This window comes from Camelina sativa, chromosome 11 (assembly GCF_030686135.1).
Source record: "Camelina sativa cultivar CO46 ecotype springtype chromosome 11, ASM3068613v1".
Classification (NCBI taxonomy): Eukaryota; Viridiplantae; Streptophyta; class Magnoliopsida; order Brassicales; family Brassicaceae; genus Camelina; species Camelina sativa.
This window is the reverse complement of record NC_141890.1, coordinates 19,349,741-19,369,229: the sequence shown is the minus strand read 5'-3', so window position 1 is coordinate 19,369,229 and position 19,489 is coordinate 19,349,741. Positions and strand designations below refer to the sequence as shown.

Genomic DNA, 19,489 nt, shown 5'->3' with positions numbered 1-19,489 from the left:
AAATTTGTCACAAATTCGTCACAAATTTTTTATTGTTGCGAATTTGTAATTATTGAGACGAAATATTTGGTATCAATAAGACCATTTTTTTGTAGTGTTCAGTTACGCTCAGATACATTTGTATTTGTATGAGAGGTAACCTCACTATTAAGAGTAACTGCAGTCCCCTCCTCCTGGTTGGTTTGAGCAAGAAACCAATCCTCAACATCCTGTCTTATTGTTTCGACTGATTCTAAAGGGGAAAAGCTCTTTCATTCAAAGAATGACATGTTTCTGTTTTTCCAGAGCCTCCAAATAATCCAAGGAAAACTTTTCCTCAACTCCCTAAGCCATCTGAGATTATCCTTGTTAATGAGAAAATGATGGATAATGATGGATCCCTCTTCAAACCCTTCTTCTAACATAGGATAATCCGTTAAAGCCCAAATTTGTCTTGAAAAAGTGCAATTAAATAAAGCATGATCTATGGATTTGCCTTCCAATTCTGCATGATTGACATCTACTATTCACATTCATCCCTCTATGAGATAATAGATCTGCTACTGATAGAGCACCACTCAGCATTTTCCAGAGAAAAATCTTTGATCTTTGGAACTGTCATAAGTTTCCAGACCTGCTCCTTAAGGGGATTTGTGGAGGGCTTAATCGAAGCTTCAAGGATTAGGGATCTGTTATTTGTTTCTAATGCCAGCCAATAAGCGGATTTTACTAAGAAGTCTCTACTTTTATTGAATTTCCAAACCCTGAAATCCTCGAGAGAAACCACTGGCCTCACTGCTCTGATTTTGTCACATCCTTCAGAAAGAAAAGAACCCTAAGCTTGTCAATATCTCAATCACGGTGTGGATAATCAATCAAATCTTGAACTCTTAACTCTGGATCAATAATGTCATTTTTTTATCCAGGGAGCTCTAAACCCTTCAACCTCATCTTCCACCCAACTATCGATCTAAACTCTGATAGAGGCTCCATTACCTACTCTTTTCTTTAACCATTTTGTTAAGAGATCTCTGCCATGTAGTATACTTCTCCAGCCAAAAGATGGCCTCTGTCCCAAACAAGCATCCAAGAAATGGCAGTTAGGATAACATATGTTCTTCATCACCTGAGAGAAAAAGCACCGAAAATTGCAGAAGCCGCCATCCCTTTTTAGCTAAGAGCTCTTGATTGAACAATTGAATGTCCCTGAACCCTAGACCACCAAGTGATTTTGGCAAACGCATTTTTTTCCCACATTTGCCAATCTATCTTCCTATTATGTTCAAAGGAGCTCCACCAGTAATTTGCCATTGCGCTTGAGATATTAGAGCAAGTGGCCTTCAGAAGCCTGAAACAGGAGAAGGCAAAGACGGGCATAGCCGTTGCTACCGATTTCAACATAATTTGTTTACCTCTTTTGGACAAAGAGCGAGTATACCAGCCCGAGAGTTTTGATTTTAAAATATTCTTGATATACCTTAAAATTTCAACCTTTGAGCGACTGATCCGGAAGTCCCAAATAAGAACCTGCTCCCCCTTCATTTTGAATCCCAAGAATGGCTTTTATATCTCATTTCTGAATATCTGGAACTTTTGCTCTATAAGTAAGAGAAGATTTGTTGAAATTTATCCTTTGTCTCGTTGCATATCCATAAACCTTTAGAATGTCCTGCAACACCATATTTTGATCTTTATTTTCCTTGCAAACGAACAGGTTATCGTCCGTAAATAATAGATGATTAAGAATGGGACCTTCCTCTTTGGACTGGATACCATTGATAAGGCTCCTTGCTTGAGCTGAGTTAAAAAGATGTGATAAACCTTCAGTGCATAAAACATATAGGAAGGGAGAAATGGGATCTCCCTACCTGAGACCTCTTTGGGGAATTACCATACCATATGGCTGATCAGTAATTAGAACAGAGTAAGTTAGTGAAGACACACAGAACATAACCCAATTAATCCATCTTTCATGGAACCCCAAACCACCCAGAAGTGATCTCAAATAGCTCCACTTGACTCTATCAAATGCTTTGGACATATCAAACACAAAATCTCCCTGGACTAACATTCAGACTATGCAACAATTCATGTTCTACCAAGATATTATCTGATATAAGTCTCTCAAAAACAAAGGCCGATTGAGAAACGGACACCGACTGAGGAAGAATGGGCTGGACTCGTCTCACCATAACCTGCGATATTATCTTGTACAAGATCGAGCACAAGCTTATAGGTATGAGATTAGCCATTTCTGTTAGATGTGGTGTTTTTGGAATCAGACAAAGATGTGTGTAGTTTCACTCTGTGGGAAAATTACCTACTTCAAAAAACTTTATTACCTCTTAAGTCACCTGAGGACCAACTATTTTTCAGTAGTGCTGAAAGAAGAGGCTTGACATACCGTCAGAACCAAGAGCTTTTGATGGATTTATCGCGAAGACTGCATTCTTTATCTGCTCATCAGTTACTGGATCCAACAAAGCCTTGTTCATTGCTTGAGTAAATTTTGGCTGGAAACTAGTGAACCAATTATAAAAGCATGAGGGGTTAGACGAAGTCAAGAGAGACTGGAAATATGCAAATGCTACCTCTCCTTTTACGGCCTCTGATTTATGAGCACTTCCATTTATATCGATCAATTTTTCTATCATCTTCTTTGATATATTTCCTTTCACAGAAGCATGGAAGAATTTTGAATTTATGTCCCACATGTCATCTATTTTTCTAGACTTCTTTGATTACAATACTTTTCTTCATCTCTGTATTCTTTTTTGAGGAAAAGAACCTGACCCCAAATAGGGGATAAGTTTGATTGGTCCTTCTCCAAAGCTTCTTCGAGCTGTTGTATCCTTCCCTTAGCATTTGCACTGTTTCTTTTCTTCAAAGAGCTAAGAGCTTTCCTGCAGAGTCTTAACCTATCCACTGATGGCAATCTCATGGTTTGTTTTTAAGATTCCATGCTTGAGAAACAGCCTCTTTTACCTCTAGCTTAAATATAAAGTTCTTATCAAACTGTAACTGTCCTCTATATACTTCTTGGGATGACAAGAGTTTCATTAAAACTAGTCTGTGATCTGAGCCTCTAAAATCCAGGAAAGCTTGATTAGAAGCTAAAAACTGCCTGAACCAGTCTTTGTTTCCAAAAACTCTGTCTAATCGACTTCGAATCCACAAATCATACCTTCTTCTCGTCAAGTGAATCGATTACCTTAACCAGAGAGTTCCTCCATATCGCATACATTTAACATATCAGAGAACGCCTTGAAACAATAATCACTTCTCCTAGAACCTCCAATTTTTTCTGAATTGTTTAGAATGTCGTTGAAGTCTCCCAACATGTAGCAGCTTTCTCTTCTACTAACTCCAATTCTACTGATTCTTTCCCACATAGCCTTTTTTTTTTTTAAATACGGATCACCATATACACATTAAAGAAAAAAAGAAGCTGCTCCAAACTGAACTTGTAGATATAAAAGATTCCTATCCGCATATTTAGCATTTATCTGTACACTACTCTTCCAAAAGACCGCTAAACCACCACACTTCCCCACTGGATGAACTGTATTCAACATACTGTACTCCAACCATTCTTGTAAATCGACCAAAGTATCTCTATCGTGCATGGTTTCCATCAAGAACAAAATCTCAAGAAAGTGTTTTTTAAGCAAATCCCTAAGACATGGAATTGTTAAGTCTTGAGACCGTCCCAATCCTTGACAATTCCAGCTCAATATGCTCATTGTGCATTAGGTAATCCCCCTTTGGGATCACCTTCTCTAGGATTAAGCTTTGTTATCTTTGCAGCGCTTGTTCCCTCTTCAACTGCTTTCCTCTTATCCTTCCTCCCTACCACTAAGCTAGAATTTAACACTTAAATTGTCCCATCTGTAGGAGGTATGAATGGTCTCGGCTTTCTATTATTTTTCTTGGGTCTTTTTCGTGGCTTCCCTTTTTAGAGCTAAACCTAGATGAACCAGCTTTAGAGAAACCGTCCTAAAAACCGTAGGTTTACTCTGAAAGGATTTGTGAAGCCCAATAAAATCTCTTCCTTCTTCCAAGGGCTGTTGTGAGGTGAAATCCACTAGCCAAGAACGGTCCTCAAGCATCAGAGACTCTGTAGGCATGAAATTTAGACAATAGACCAGTAGAAGGCCCCTCTTGCGAAGGATTGGATTCAGTTTCATAGTTGAAGACGAAGCTTGTCTCTCTGTTTAGATCATGGTGAACTATAGGAGAAGGTTCTAATCTTAAAATAGACTTTTTTGCCAAAGGGTCCTTCTCCACCTCCCCAACCGTTTTCTTCACTTTATCAATCTTGATGGATTGATCCTCCCCATTAGCAGTTAGAAGATATTGTCGTATTCCTTCTAAGACTTCAGGGGATATTCTTGGTCGTCCAGTGAGTGAGTCGAATCCCACCTAATCTCCTCTCAGTACTCCATAGAGAGGATCATTTTTATTCAAGTTCCTTGGTTTATCCTATTTCTCCACTGGTTTCCCCAACCTCCTTGATGTAGCGTCATTTTGAGCTCGTTTAACAATGATTGGACAAACCTCTTTCTCGTGTGTTAAGCTATGACACTCGTAACGCCACTTTTGAACCCTTTCCTTTTGGAACCTTACAACAGTCGAACCTCCCTTAATATTTATCACCTTAGATCTTCTTAGGGGTCTTGAGACATCAAAAAGAACTTTGACTTTGACAAATTCCTGCAGTTGTGGCCTTTCAGGGTCAAAGACCACCTCAAGGATGATAACTCTATAATTTACACTTTCTTAGGCATCTTTTTATCCATGTTTTGTATTGTAAATAGCCTAACCTTTGCATTTTTAGGTCCTTAACCTTAGAAATTTGCATTTAGGTTATTTAGGGTGCTGCATTGTTGCATTTGTGCATTTTGGATGAAAACAGGTGCTTTGGAGCCTAAAAAGAGCAAGAATGAGGTAAAACTCGAGCATGTACCCGACAAAGTGATCGTGCGAGATGGACAGTCCGTATTGTAACCCAATCAAAGAGGATCTGAGCGCAGGAAGAACAACCCGAAGCCATACCCGAGGATATACTCGACCCGAACCTCGTGCCAAACCTCGTGCAGACCTTCGGGCAGAGCTGGGCAGCTAGGTCAAAGGGTTTTACATATATAAATCCCCTCCTTATTTTCTCGCCTAGCAAGCCGCAGACATTCACGACCCCAGAGAGAGAGAGAGAGAGAGAGAGAGAGAGAGAGAGAGAGAGATTTACACTTTTCAAGCTTTGTTAGGATTTGATTTTTACTTCTTTTAACTACTCTTTCACTTGCGATTCTGTATTTTTATCACTTGAGTCTCCCTTTTAACTCAATGCAATTCTCATTCATATGTGTTTTTAAATTGTTTACTATGAGATCTGAGTAGTGAATCAAAATTTCTAGGGATGGGATAGGCGAGTATGTGTGCTTGATCGATTAGGATATCTTAGCTTGATTATTTTTATGAAGATTCCTTTCTAGATTAGTATGCTTAATGCTAGTTTCATAACGAGAGGTTGAGATTAGATCTAGGGTGTTTTGCCATCGAGAAATGTTTGTTAAAATGCTTGAACCAACTAATGCTAGAGATTTACTCACTTAGCCTAAGACATTAGATGTGTAAGGAGTTTATTGACAATAATGAATCGGATTTTAATGCCTGCTAAGTCATGTTTCTCCGACGAGAGTTGGGTAAGAAAGTGATTAAGGTTGATTGTTTCTATCACGAGAGTGGATTTACAAAGTTTAGAGATTCATTGTCTAGGGAGAATATTTTACTTGAGGCATGTGATACATCCCATATTGATCTAGAGCACTTGCGAGTCGATTACCCTATCCTTAGGAGCTTTCGTATTTGATTGTTTAAACTTTTTATCTATAACTCAACCCCTTACCCGAACTGGTACTCGATCACCAGCCTTGTGTACACCCTCGAGTTATTCATCCTTGTGTTCTTGATTTCTCTTTTATCCGACCACCCACTCTATCCGGTACTCGATTGCTTGCATCGTGTATTTAGGGCGTGTGGTTCTTGTTTTTATTTCCTTTTTGTTTACCTTAGGTTGATATTCAAAACCCATATTATTTCCTTGCTTGACTTGCATTGTTCTGATCATATCTTATCTGCTAACATCACAACAGTTTGGATCGATAACCATTTGTACTACAACTGCATAGGTAAAATCCTGTTATCAATTTGGCGTCGTTGCCATTTGGTTGAAATTGTTTGTTACATTTAGGATTTCGGCACTTGCTAGATCAAGTTCTTTTTATCTCATAACATTCGGTACTGACTTGTTTACTTTCGTGTTTGGTTGTTTTGCATTTCTGGTACAACCCGAGACCCCACTCGATATGTCACCCGATCACCTCGATCAGATCGACCTTCGTGTACTCACTTGGATAACTGATTGTGCATGCAAACAGAATCCAAGGGTAGCCAACACATGAGTCTTTTCATTGACAACATCGACAGACCAAGGTTACTCCGTCAGCAACAAGTACAACAACCGCAACCGACACCAATTGAGGAGGCCATGAATAATCAGAATGGTCCACAAGCCCCTCAAGAGAGGACCAACATTGTAGTTGGAGATGCTCCATCTACTTATACTCAAAGGTATGGTATTGTGCCCCTTGCTGTTCAAAATAACAATTTTGAGATCAAGAGTAGTCTCATCTAGATGATTCAGAGCAACAAGTTTCATGGACTGCCAATGGAGGACCCATTGGATCATTTGGATGAGTTTGATAGGCTCTGTAGCCTCACAAAAATCAATCGAGTTAGCGAAGATGGATTCAAGCTCCGACTTTTCCCATTTTCTTTGGGTGATAAAGCACTCGTTTCGGAGAAATCCCTACCTAAGGAGTCTATCACCACGTGGGAAGCATGCAAGAAGGTGTTCCTCGCCAAATTCTTTTCCAACTCCAGAACTGCAAGGCTGCATAATGAAATCTCCAGCTTTGTTCAGAAAAGCAACAAAACGTTCAGCGAAGCCTGGGAACGTTTCAAGGGATATACTAGCAGATGCCCGCATCACGGATTCAGCAATGCTTCATTGCTCAGCACACTCTACCCCGACGTAGTACCAAATATACGAATGTTGTTGGACATTGCCAGCAATGGAAACTTTCTCAATAAGGATGTTGATGAAGGTTGGGACTTGGTGGAAAACTTGGCCCAATCTGATGGGCACTACAATGAGGAGTATGATCGGTAAATCCGCTCTTTTGGAGAGGATGATTCGAAGTACAAGCGCGATATGAAGGCACTCAATGATAAACTGGACAAACTCCTAAGCCAGTAACAGCATGTCAACTCCATTTCCGAGGAGGACCAGTTTTTGCAACATGATGGGGCATTGCACAGCTTGAGGATGTCAATTACATCCAAAATCAAGGCAGATACAACAACTACAAACCAAACCCAAATCTCTCCTACCTTAACCTGAATGTTGCCAACCCTCAGGATCAACTCTATCCATCCATAGTCCAAGGAAACCAGGCACTGCCAAAGCCTTTTGTCCAATACTATCAAGGATATGCTCCTAAGCAGCAATACTCAGGCGGATACCAACAACAAATGAAACCACCTGGATTCCCACCACAGCAGGGACTTCTAAACCCACCTCAAGAGGCTGAATAACGAGGCTTGCTTCAACAGATGATTCAGAGCCAGGCATCAACAGCAATGGAAAACGCCAAACGCTTTGCCGAAATGAGCAACAAAATATATGTTGGGTACAACGACCTCAATGCCAAGTATGATTCTCTCAATACCAAGTTGAGGTACCTGGAAGGCCAGCCCATAACGCAACTGACATCGAAATCAGGCCAGCTACCCGGTAAATATGTTCAGAACCCGAAGGATTATACTACTGCACAAGCAATTTTTGTTCATGATGTCGATGATTACCTCAACGAGGATACAGATCACAGTGGGATCTATGAGCACCAATACTACCTATCCGAGTACCAACCCGATCCGGCACACGAACAGACCGATCAAGTTGACGATCGAGCACCAGCTCAGGAATCACTGACTAACGTATCACCCGGGACTGAACCCGATGCACTAACCGATGATGATGATTGGATTAACCATCGGGCAGACGTCCAGATGACAAAGCAGCTTTAGACATTCAACTAGAATCACTTGCAAAGCGTAGATCTAACCGAAAAGCCTTCCCACCTAAGCTCTTGCCACCGTACGCTCTTAAAAAGGAAATTATCAAAGAGACAGCTCAGTGGGAGATAGCAGTAAAGGAAGCTGTTAAAGAAATTGGGAATGCAATCCTAATGAGTGGAGTATGTTTAGATCCAGAAATGAAGATCCAAGAGAAGCTGGAGCAACCCAGCTCTTTCATGCTTCCATGCTCAACAGGCCTTCGGATTATCGCCAATTGCTTGTGTGATTTAGGAGCCTCAGTTAGTGTAATGCCGCTTTCAGTTGCCATTAAGATTGGTTTTAGCAATTTTAAACCAAGTAGTCTATATTTGGTCCTAGCTGATAGGACTATTAGGCACCCACATGGAGTCCTGGAAAATCTGCCCCTCAAGATCGGAAGAGTGGAGATTCCCACCGATTTCATGATCCTTGACATGGATAAGGAACCAGAAGATCCACTAATCCTAGGGAGACCATTCTTGGCAACAGTAAGTGCGGTGATCGACGTGAAGAAGGGCCAAATCAGCATTGAGCATGGAGAGTACATCAAAATGAAATTTGACATCAAGAGTGCAATAAAAAGGCCAACCATCAATGGTCAAGTTTTCTCCATTCAAGAGATGCCAAGGATAATCAAGCATTGCCAAGAAGTTCACGCTGCCTTTGCTGTAGAACCAGGACAAGAATCAGAGAGTCCTTTGACTAAGTCTGTTGCACTAGAGAGGATCTTCAAACCTCTCTATCCCAAATTCAATGCATGAAAAGCATGAAAAGTCAAGCTTAGTGACTTAAAACAAGCTCACTTGGGAGGAAGTCCCAAAGGTATCTTTTTATTTCTTCTCATTTAAATTTAAGACACTTTTACCAATTTATTTTTGGTTTTATTTATAGTTTTATAGTTCCTCAAGTTTTCTAAATTTTTTTTAAAAAAATTAATATATATATATATATATATATATATATATATTGGGGAACCCAAGGCACAACCCGAATACGTACCCGATGTGTCTGATCATGTTCCTACTCGGGTGGCGAGTGAAGTCCGAATTTCTTCAACCTCTTATCCCACTCTCGGTGAAACCCTAGCAGCTGCCTCTTTTATTTAAAGGGACTTAGAGCTCTCCCCTCCAGCATCACAAAATCAATATGTCCTCTCAACCCTAAAAACTCTTTAGCTCCCAACTTTCTATTTTCTCTCCAAAAGTCAAGTATCCTTAAATTTTTTGGGAACTAACCCTATTGACCTCGAGTTTAGTTTCTCTTCTTCTTTTCAAGGATTCATCTATGGCTCCAAAGACCAAAACCTATCAGAAGAAGGGAACTACTTCCACCTCCGCTGCTGCTAGAACCGGAGGAGGAGGCGACCCTACTCGTGATCCTTACGGATGAGGAGACGTTCCACATGCCCTACCTATGAGCAGACATTTCCAATCCCCAACCCGATGCTCAACCCGATCCGCCACTTGAGGAGATACTCGAGTACCCGATCGTGTGGACACCGTGTCCACTCACCAAGCATGGTGGCAAGTGCCGTCAGTAGATCTCCACGACGTAGGGACCTGTCTACATCGGAGAGAACGGTAACAGACCCGATTGAAGTCGACTCAGACTCCGAAGGAGAAAGATGGGAGGAAAGCCGAACCGTCCATTCAAGATGCAAGGCTGCAGACGTGAAGGGAAAGAGACCAGCTTCTAAAAAGGCCGAGAAAGTGGCTGAGAGAGCGGCAGAAGAAGAAGAGGAGCACACGGATGGTGAGAGACCTGACCAAGAGGAGGAGCAGAGAGAACACACCCGAATGGCGTCGAGGAGGCTGAAGCAGAAAGAGATAGAAACACCAGCGATTCTGTACAAGGTTTTGCGGAAGATTAGCTTCGTTGGAACCCGCAACCCCCACCGCGAGACGATGAAAAAGCTAGAGATCGCAAGAGATATCGAGTGTCACTTCCTCGCTACACTACGATTACACTACTTCGAAGACCACCCGAAGCTACTACCCGATGGAGGGATCAGGTTCATCACCTTCTCTGTGCGCAACAAGGAATGTCGGCTTAAATTTAAGGTGATGGAGGATCTGTACGGTTTCAAGGCTGGTCATGGGGAGGATATGGAGGTAGACAAGAAAGAGATGAAATCCCTATGGCTGAAAATAGTAGATAAGCTCCCTTACAAGTCCACAAGCTCCAAATCTGCTCAAAATAGGAGCCATGTCCTAAGGTATTTACACAAATCCTTAGCCTGCACTCTATTCGCTAGGAAGGAAACCAGGAATGTGAGTGATCATGAGCTTTAGCTGTTAGACATAGCTTTGTGTGGAATTCTGGATAGTGCTAGGTATGGTAGACATTTAGTAGGAGATGTAGCGAACACTAGCATGGTCTTTGTATTACTCGACCAGTTCCTGTATTTGAAGGCTTGGGCCATGAAAACCGAGAGGTAAGAAGGATCTGGAGGTCTCCATAGGAGGGCTAGTTACGCCAATCTTAGTGGCTTGCGACATGCCTCTCAAGGGGGTTATACACGAACCAAGATTGTTAGATGTCGAGTACCTCACACTGACGAGTTTCCTGGCTTATGAGAAGCCAAACGAGAGGTTGCTTTTTAAGTTCGTATACCCCGCAATCGGAGCTACTCAAATGATCGTGCCTAGCATCGTAACCATGAAAATTCGGCTAGGCGCGAACATGGACTTCATACCTCCATTAGAGGCACTGTACAACCTTGAGGGAGGATATGAAGCTGAAGAGAGTGAGCCAAGAAGGCAAGGGCAGGGAGAGGACTCAGAAGACTATGATTTTGAGGAGTATGTTTCCTCCCAGAAGCAGCCAGTAGGGGTTAGAGAGGCACATAGGAGGATCAGTTGGTTGAAGAGGATGAACAAGTTCCTGGCAAGGAAAGTGACGGATCTTACCGGCACGGTCAAGGTAATGGGAGGTCAGATCAGAGAGCTACAAGACAAGGCAAGCTATGCCTCAGCTCAAACTCTAGCCTACGCGCCCACCTGGACGGGGAGGAGTGGATCACTAGAAGGAATCTGAGGTTTGACACCTATAGAACCTCATAGGGCTTCATCGTACGAGCAACGTGTAGAGGAGGATGGAACAAGACCTGATAGATCACAGAGAAGCCACTCAGATGCCTATCCGACACCTCACCCAACGGGATACACGATGCCCTATCTGATGCCACCTTCGAGCACCATATCAGGTAACCAGTCGGGTCCCTTCCCTTAGCCTTAGTAGATGCCGTACCCAATGCCTTATCTGATGCATCCTGGAAGCAGCTACACGGGTGACCGTTCTGGGTCTTTCCCACCGTATCCATTGTACTACCCGATGCCCTACTCGTTAAGCTACGCAATGTCATATCCGATCAACCCCTCGGACGCTGGTCCGAGCAGGTCGTCCGTGCACATTACCGAGCTCTTTGATAAGCTAACCCCGACACCTGCTGAAGCCGGCAACGACCCTGGGTACACTTTGGCAAGCATGGAGGTTGCTACGACCTCCTTCTTGACCAACCCATGAGGTATCACCTTCATCCGCACCATTGTTTATACCATTGCATTATGTTTTATTTTCTTTGTATGACTCTCAGATTTCTTTTTCAGAATTTTATTTACACAAGGAACTGTGTAATTTAAGTTTGGGGGAGGGTCTGAGAATGTATTTAACATTGTTTCATTTTCTTATTTTCTTATTTTCTTGTTTCAAATTTTTGCATACTTCTTTTATTCATTTGAGTCTGCATCTATTTGCAATAACAAAAAAAAAAATGTTTTTCGATAAATCTTAAAAATATAAAAAATAAAGTTTTCATGTAGTTGCATTTACATATTAGGATTGAGTCTAGATTGCTTCATATAGGATTGTTGCATATGCATTTTATGGGACAATGATTAAAAAAACCTTGTTTAAAGTCCGACATTAGGATTGAAGTTATAGCCATTAATCAGAGTTAATTGTTGCTTGATCATCTCTGAAAAAATAAAAAATAAAGATTCTTTGTTTAAAACCTTCTGTCTTGTGAAAGCTTCTTCCACTTGTGTGAAACTTGCTTGAACTTTGTAGCATCTCTATATTATTGGACTTAACCTGAACTTAAAATTATATTGCTTATGGAACTTGAATGCCTGCTCATGGTAACTCTAAATCTCGGGTTAGCACTCCATTTTTGCCAATCTTTTCGCCTAACCCGAAATTGTTTTTCCCCTACCCTTGAACCCTAACCTTTTCTTTCATGCCTTGTTGTGATTTGTTGAGTGAGACCTTTTCATGTTTTGATGGTGCTATAGGTTGTGAAAGAACTTGCTCTTGTTTTAGCTAAGTTTAGAACAATTTGAACTAGCTAATAGAATCAGTTTTTAAAGAACTGTGGTTAACATATTTATTTGGGGTTGGGTTGAGGATCAAAAGAGAAATAAAAAGAAGAGAGTATTTCAGGTTCCAAGTATAAAGAGAGAGAAAAGTCTTGCTATAGTCTCCTGAAAAAAAGAAGAGAAAAAAAAATAGGTGTATAGCAAAGAAAGAAAAAAGTTGTAAAAGAGAGCTAGCTGTTAAAAGTTAAAACCTTAGGGATTGTAAAAGAAAAAGGAGTTAAAATCAAGGTTTTAGGCGGTTTTATTCTAGGGTGTTGGATAAAAAGAAAGTGAATGAAAAAATGGTAGATCATCAAGAGTTAAGCTTTGTATGCCTCAATTGTTCTCAATCTTAGATAGTTTTCACAACTGTCTAGCAGTCCTTTTGAGAGTAAGCCACCTAAAGATATTGTTTGGAACCAACCTACTACCCTTGAAACCGATTGAGTTTGATTCACTTTCCATTTGCAAAAATTCGCCAAGTCTTTACTGTTAGTTGGAGGACGAACTAGATCGATGCATGGTGATAAGCATAGAAAAATATTTGTAAGTATGTTGATTGATCTTAGCACCTTTAAATTATCTTTAAGGACTATAGTGATAAGCTCAAATTAATCCCTGGAGCTACTCTCTCAAACAAGAGATCACTGTAGTACTTAGGGGTCGAATTCCTCAAGGACTCAAAACTACACAATCAATTATAGAGTTTTATAATTAAGCTAAACAAATTAATTTAAATTGAAATAACAATGCAAAATAATAAATAAAACTGTTGTAAATTCAAAGAAACAAAAAGCTAGGTTTAGAGAATTTCTCAGGAAATTACAAAATATTAAATCAATAATTAAATAGGATTCAAGCAATTAAAATCAGATCTAGAACTCTAAACTCTTTTGTAAAATAAATCAATTCTCACTGCAAATATTATCTAAATTTAAAACCAGAAAATCCAAATCTCTTTGTAAAATTCTAGGTTAAAAAACAGCTTTGAAAACAGGTTTAGATTGTTCACAAAATTACTAAATCAAATTTCTTTGCAAGAAGTACTTTTGCTCATCAAAAGATTTTATCAGGAAAATCAATTATATTCTCATACCAATTTATTTTCCTAGGTTATTATTTCTAGATGGCCAATCAAGGATTAATATGAAGAACAACCTATGATGAAGATCTACAATTATAATGAATCGTAAATATAATATCTCCTCCTTCTCTTTGGACCTTTCTGTTACCAAATCAGTTAATAACTTTTGATACTGAGGCACAAGTGCAAATGCATCAAGCAAAGGCATCCTAAGTTCAATCTCATTGACTTGTTTTTCAAACAGAGCGTTATACTTCTCAGTAAGCTGCTTCTTAAACCTCACTGGAAATGGAAGAGGTGGCTTGTATGGTGGAGGAATGAATCTCACAGGTTTATCCTTGGGAGCAGCGGGTTCTTTAGTAGCTTCAGGATCAGATTGCTTGGCTAACTTAATTGGATCCTTGAGCACCTCGACATGATCCTTTATTTGAACTTCATCTTGAAGAAAATTCTCCCCATCTAAACTCTCATTGTCCTCAGTGAGCCGTACATCTATAGCTTGGGTGGTGATGGCATGGAAAGTAGCATAGTCCTTGGGATAGAAGTAGAAACAGTCTTGCCTTCCATATACTTCATCTTGGAGTTAAGAGCTTCAAACTTGACATTCAGATCATTGTAAGAACATTCCATCCACTGACTGAGTTCAGCAAACTTCTTAACAGTATCCAGAGAACCACTAGCTTGACCTTGAAGAAGTTGTTGCGTCATGTGCTTCATTTCAACTCAATCGTGAAGGGATCAGACCGAGATGGTGGTAACCCCTGCAACGACTGAAACACCTCTTCAAACTCCTCCACTACCCAAATACCCCTAACAGAAGACTGTCCTACTGACTCCAGCATCAAAATTGTAATCAAGTAGGCCTCACGCCCCTTCTCGATCACCTTCCCAGCCTGTACGGCCGAGATCACGAAACTCCCCAAAGTCAGCCTCACCCCTTCGAAAACCAACTTCCCTTCTGCACGCTCAAAGACCACTCTACCCTTCTAAAAATCCAGATGTACCCTGTGACAATGGAACCAATCCATCCCCAAGATGACATCATACAACTCCACCGAAATGATAATCAAATCCGCAGGTTTGGACTCCCCTGCAATCTCAATATCCACATCCCTCACGCGGCAAAGGACTCTCAGGAACTCTCCACCTGCAACTCTGACAACCCATGTTCGCTCTTCGGGATCTCCTCTGATCTTTACACCCTCTGCGCATTCCAGAGTAATGAAGCTATGGGTAGCTCCAGAATCAAACAAAACGTGGGACGTAAACCTGCCCACCAACAAGGTCCCTACACAAACCTCATTTGTTCAGAACCTAACATTATATCACAAACAAACAAGCATAATCTGAACTATTGAATTGACCAAGTTCGAGTCTTAGAAGTTATACCTGTGATCGTTCATGCACTGCTGCCACCGGTCTCCACAGTCGAGTACATCCGCGACGTCGGCTCGATCCATCCCACCGGCTGCACACCCAGCTGCACTCCTAGCTGCCCTCTAGCATGTACCGTTGTTACTGCCATATGCTACAACTTGGGACAACGAGGCTTGATATGCCCTGTCTCCCTACAGTGGTAACAGACTCGGGTATCGGGCCGCTGCTCACCCCTCTGTGGAAAATTGGCCACCTTGTGGTCCATGCTACCACACCCAAAACATCCAGCACCACCGGACCCCGCTGTATGCATAGCATCAAACTTCCGCTTCTGCCCCTACGCTGGGTTCCTGCTCTTGCTAGGAACAAAATGCGGTTGGGTCCGCTTTGGTTGCACCGGAGGACTGACCACCACTACCTGTGACCTCAGGCCATCCTCTACCCTAGCTGCAACCTCTACGAGCTCTGCTCTAGTAGTGTAAATCCTCACCCTACACCGAGTCCTCAGATCATCACGCAGAGCCAACAAGAACCTCCGCACCTGAGCCGACTTTGGCTCCAAAGCCCGACCTGCATACGCCACAAGCTGACTGAACTCCGCATCCAGCTCCCGCACTGTACGGTTCCCCTGGTTCAACCCTAAGAACCTCGCCTCCATGCGATCCAGTACCTCATGTGGAAAATACTTGGAGTTAAACTCCCCCACAAAATCCATCCAAGTCATCTCCCGCTGCACCATCCGTGTTGTCACCAACCTCCACCACACACGTGCATCTCCTGACAAGTAATGCACTGCCAAATCCACTCTATACTGGTCGGGACACCGAAGCGATTAGAAAATATCCTCCATCCGCTCTCCCCACTCATCCACTGCATTCAGATCCGTACCTCCTGCGAAGGATCCTGCACCCACCTGCCGCAGCTGCACCATCATCTGCACATACTGTGCATCCACTATCCCGGCCCCCGGTTGCACACCTGCCCAAACTTTAACCACAGGCTGCACCGTTGGAACCTGCCCACCAACAACTGGCGGCACTTCTGGAACCTGTCCACCAACCACTGGCAGCACTGCTGGAACCTGCCCACCAACCACTGGCGGCACTGCTGCTGGAAGCTGCGCTAAAACCTAAGCTAGCAAGCCCATCAGAACATCCTCCGGACCTGGAGCACCCTCCACTGCAACCCCCACTCCCGGGGTAACACCGTGACCGACACCAAACCCATCAGTCCTGCCGTCACCCAAACCAGCTTGGTCTCTAGACACACTCGAATGAACCAGTGACTCTGCCACCTCCTCACTGGCCATGCTCTGGGTCACACTCACGCTGTCCTCGAGAACCTGTCCCCGGCCACGTCCACGACCTCGACCCCACCCGCGACAAGCAGTTCCCACAACTCTAGACATTTGGACCACCATAAGCAGAAGGCTAAGCAAATCAAAATTCTCTATCTACAAAGAAAACAACTCACCGTGGAATCACACAGCAGGCTCGAAGAGGATGTTCTAGGACTCCATACCACACACAATTGACTAACTCACATAATCAACTCAAGCATGAAATCCTAAACATCAACAGCAAAAACTACAGTGAACCCTAGACCTAGAACCTCAAGGGCTCTGATACCAAAATGAAACAACCCTTCCCGTTTTTTTCCTTGTTTTTTTTATAATAATAATAATAATTCTCTAGTGGTTCATACCAACTAACAACCTAGCAACAACCAACAACAGCGGATAACCAAATAATTCCAATATAGCAATAAAGATCCAACAATAATAATCAAATGAACCAACAAGTCAATAACCAGTTTTCAACATCCTACAATTTTCCATCAACTCAATGCTAGCAACCTAACAATAGCTAGACCATAAAAAATCAAGCCTCTAGAACATCCTACTCCTCATCACCTTGATTCCACGATCACACTTTGCCTTTACCTGCACCACAAACACATATTGAGATGCATGAGTATTGTCATAAACACTCAGTGAGGCAATCCTCCCATCTACTGGGCTATACACACAAGCAATTGAGAATCCAATGTCAAATAATCATCAAACAAATACAATCAAATCCGCAATCAAACCAGGAAGCAAGCAATCATCAACCGACAAGGGCTGGTGTCGACCGACACCTTCCTGGTGTCGACCCAACACCTGCTCGACACCTCCCGAAAACCCTAGTTGTATCGACCGACCCCTCCACGTGGTGTCGATCGACACTCCACAGATTCTCGAGCCGTCCTCGCACTAGTGTCGACCGACACACCAAAGGTGTCGATCGACATTGATGTCGAACATCGTCTTCCGCGAAGCTCCATTGCAAATCTCCGCCTCCAAACGATTCCCAAGCGTCCCAAACTCTTCCACATGCCACATAAGGCCATAGAAACCCCAAATAGACCACAAGCAAGAAAGGAATCAATCAAACAACTCAAAGAACACAAAAACATAGAATTCTCAAGCTTAGATAAGCCATGGTCATGCACTCACCTCTTTTGCAGGAGATTCTGACCCAAAACTGACGCCCACACACTCCTCGCAAGCTTCTAATGCAATCCCAACAACAGATCTCTCCAAAAACCACCAATAATCTCCCCAAAGCTCAAGAACACTCAACCAAGCTTCTTTTCTCTTTTCCTCTCTTTGAATGGCGACCAAACTCTTTTTTCAACAATTAGGTCGACTTTTTCCTTATAAATGTTGGTTTTAGGGACTCTACATCAAACCAAACCGAACCAAGCAGCAATTAAAAAAAACCGGTCAAATCCGGAATTATTGGTGTCGATAGACACACCCCTGGTGTCGGTCGACACCCAACCCAAAAATGCACATTTTGTTCCCGGATGTTACATACGGGGTCGAATCCACAAGGACCAATGGTACATTAAAGATTTGCAAGAGTCGTAAATAGCTAAAGCGGACAAATGTTTGTTTGTTTGGTTTTCAAGTTTGTAAACAAAAATGCAAAGAAATAAAACTGATTAACTTATAAGATTTAAAACATTGGGTCATAGGGTATTTCAGAGATCAATGACTAATGAGAAAATGAAATATGGAATTCAATAATTAAGAACCGTTCTAGAACATGAACATAAGAATAGACTAACCCTCTTTCCAGGCATTAGAAACTAAACTTGACTATTAGTTTGCTAAACTTTTATTTGCAACCTCCTAGCTAAATTCGCATTACAATCAAGTTCATTAAGTTCACATTGCGTCCTAACATCAACTTTCGCAGGCTAGAAACACATTGCTCAATTCACACTCATTCAGATATTCTATCGAATACTTTTGATGCATAGAAAGAACTAGAGTCTAAAACAAGGTGCTCATTCCTATTTTAGCATTAAGATCATGTGAATCAAAGAACTTGAGGATTAAGAACTCCAAACAACAATTAAAACATCAATTCATTGAATCTCCTAATTGGAACCCTAAAACCCAATTGAAGAACTACTCACTTATAGCAAAATTAACAGAAATCATAGATGAAGAAAACATAATTAAATTGCAGAAATAATAAGAAAGGGTTTAGAAATCTTCTCCAAATTGTCAATGAGGATGAATCTCTAGAATCCAAAAGAACGGCTTACAAAAAGTCTCAGGTTGCAGAAGAGAAAGCGTGAAATAAAACTTAGGGTTTTTCTCCCAACAGATAAAAGGTATTTATAGAGTTCTCCAAATAAGGTAAAAAAAGGTAACGGCCTAGTCAAACCATTTTTCAGCCATAAAAGGTATTTATAGAGTTCTGCGAATAAGGTAAAAAAGGTAACGGCCTAGTCAAAACATTTCTCCACAACGCGGGTTTTTCTGGTAGGCGGGTTTTGACGTGAAAGTTGTCGGGTTAGACTTCGCTTCTCAGCCAGGCGGATTCCTCTGGTAGGCGGGTTTTAACGTGAACCAACATCCATCTCATATGCTTGTTTGCATCCAAAATTGCTCATGTTTCTTCTATTTTCATCCAAAGTGTTCTAAAACCTATAAAGACTCGATAAAGAACCAAAAGACTCCAAAAACACACTTTGACTCAATAAAAAGTATAAGATAAGAGAGAAAACAAAGACTTAAAACCGATAAAAACACCATATATCATGTACACCATCGAGTTGTTCATCCTTATGTTCTTGATTTCTCTGTTATCCGACCACCCACTCGATCTGGTACTCGATTGCTTGCATCGTGTACTTAGGGCGTGTAGTTCTTGTTTTTATTTCCTTTTTATTTACCTTAGGTTGATATTCAAAACCCATATTATTGCCTGACTTGACTTGCATTGTTCTGATCATATCTTATCTGCTAACATCACAACCATTTGTATTACAACTGCATAGGGAATTGATACACTGGGTGAAAATCCTGCTATCAAAGGACTTGTCCAATTAACTCTCCCAGAGAAGTAATTTCCAGAATAGTGAAATAATTTATGGGAAGGTTCCAGATTTGAACTTGAAATGACCCGACCTGTTTTTTTTAGTAATTATAATTAACAGGATTAAAATAAACAGATAC

The 19,489-nt window shown here is 41.5% G+C and overlaps 1 protein-coding gene and 1 non-coding gene across 2 annotated transcripts; both read right to left on the bottom strand.

The window, feature by feature from the left end:
• Positions 1-6,928: 6,928 nt before the first annotated feature.
• Positions 6,929-7,035, bottom strand: LOC147934245 (small nucleolar RNA R71). The gene has a single exon (XR_015573420.1). It is a non-coding gene; the product is annotated as a small nucleolar RNA R71 (small nucleolar RNA).
• Positions 7,036-14,309: 7,274 nt separating this feature from the next.
• LOC147934244 (uncharacterized) lies at positions 14,310-15,056 on the bottom strand. The gene is made up of 3 exons (XM_087472556.1): positions 14,986-15,056; positions 14,601-14,865; positions 14,310-14,489 (listed from the first exon to the last, which is right to left on the bottom strand). Exons 1-3 carry the CDS (start codon positions 15,054-15,056, stop codon positions 14,310-14,312), a joined length of 516 nt encoding a protein of 171 aa, XP_087328682.1.
• Between the last annotated feature and the right edge of the window lie 4,433 nt (positions 15,057-19,489).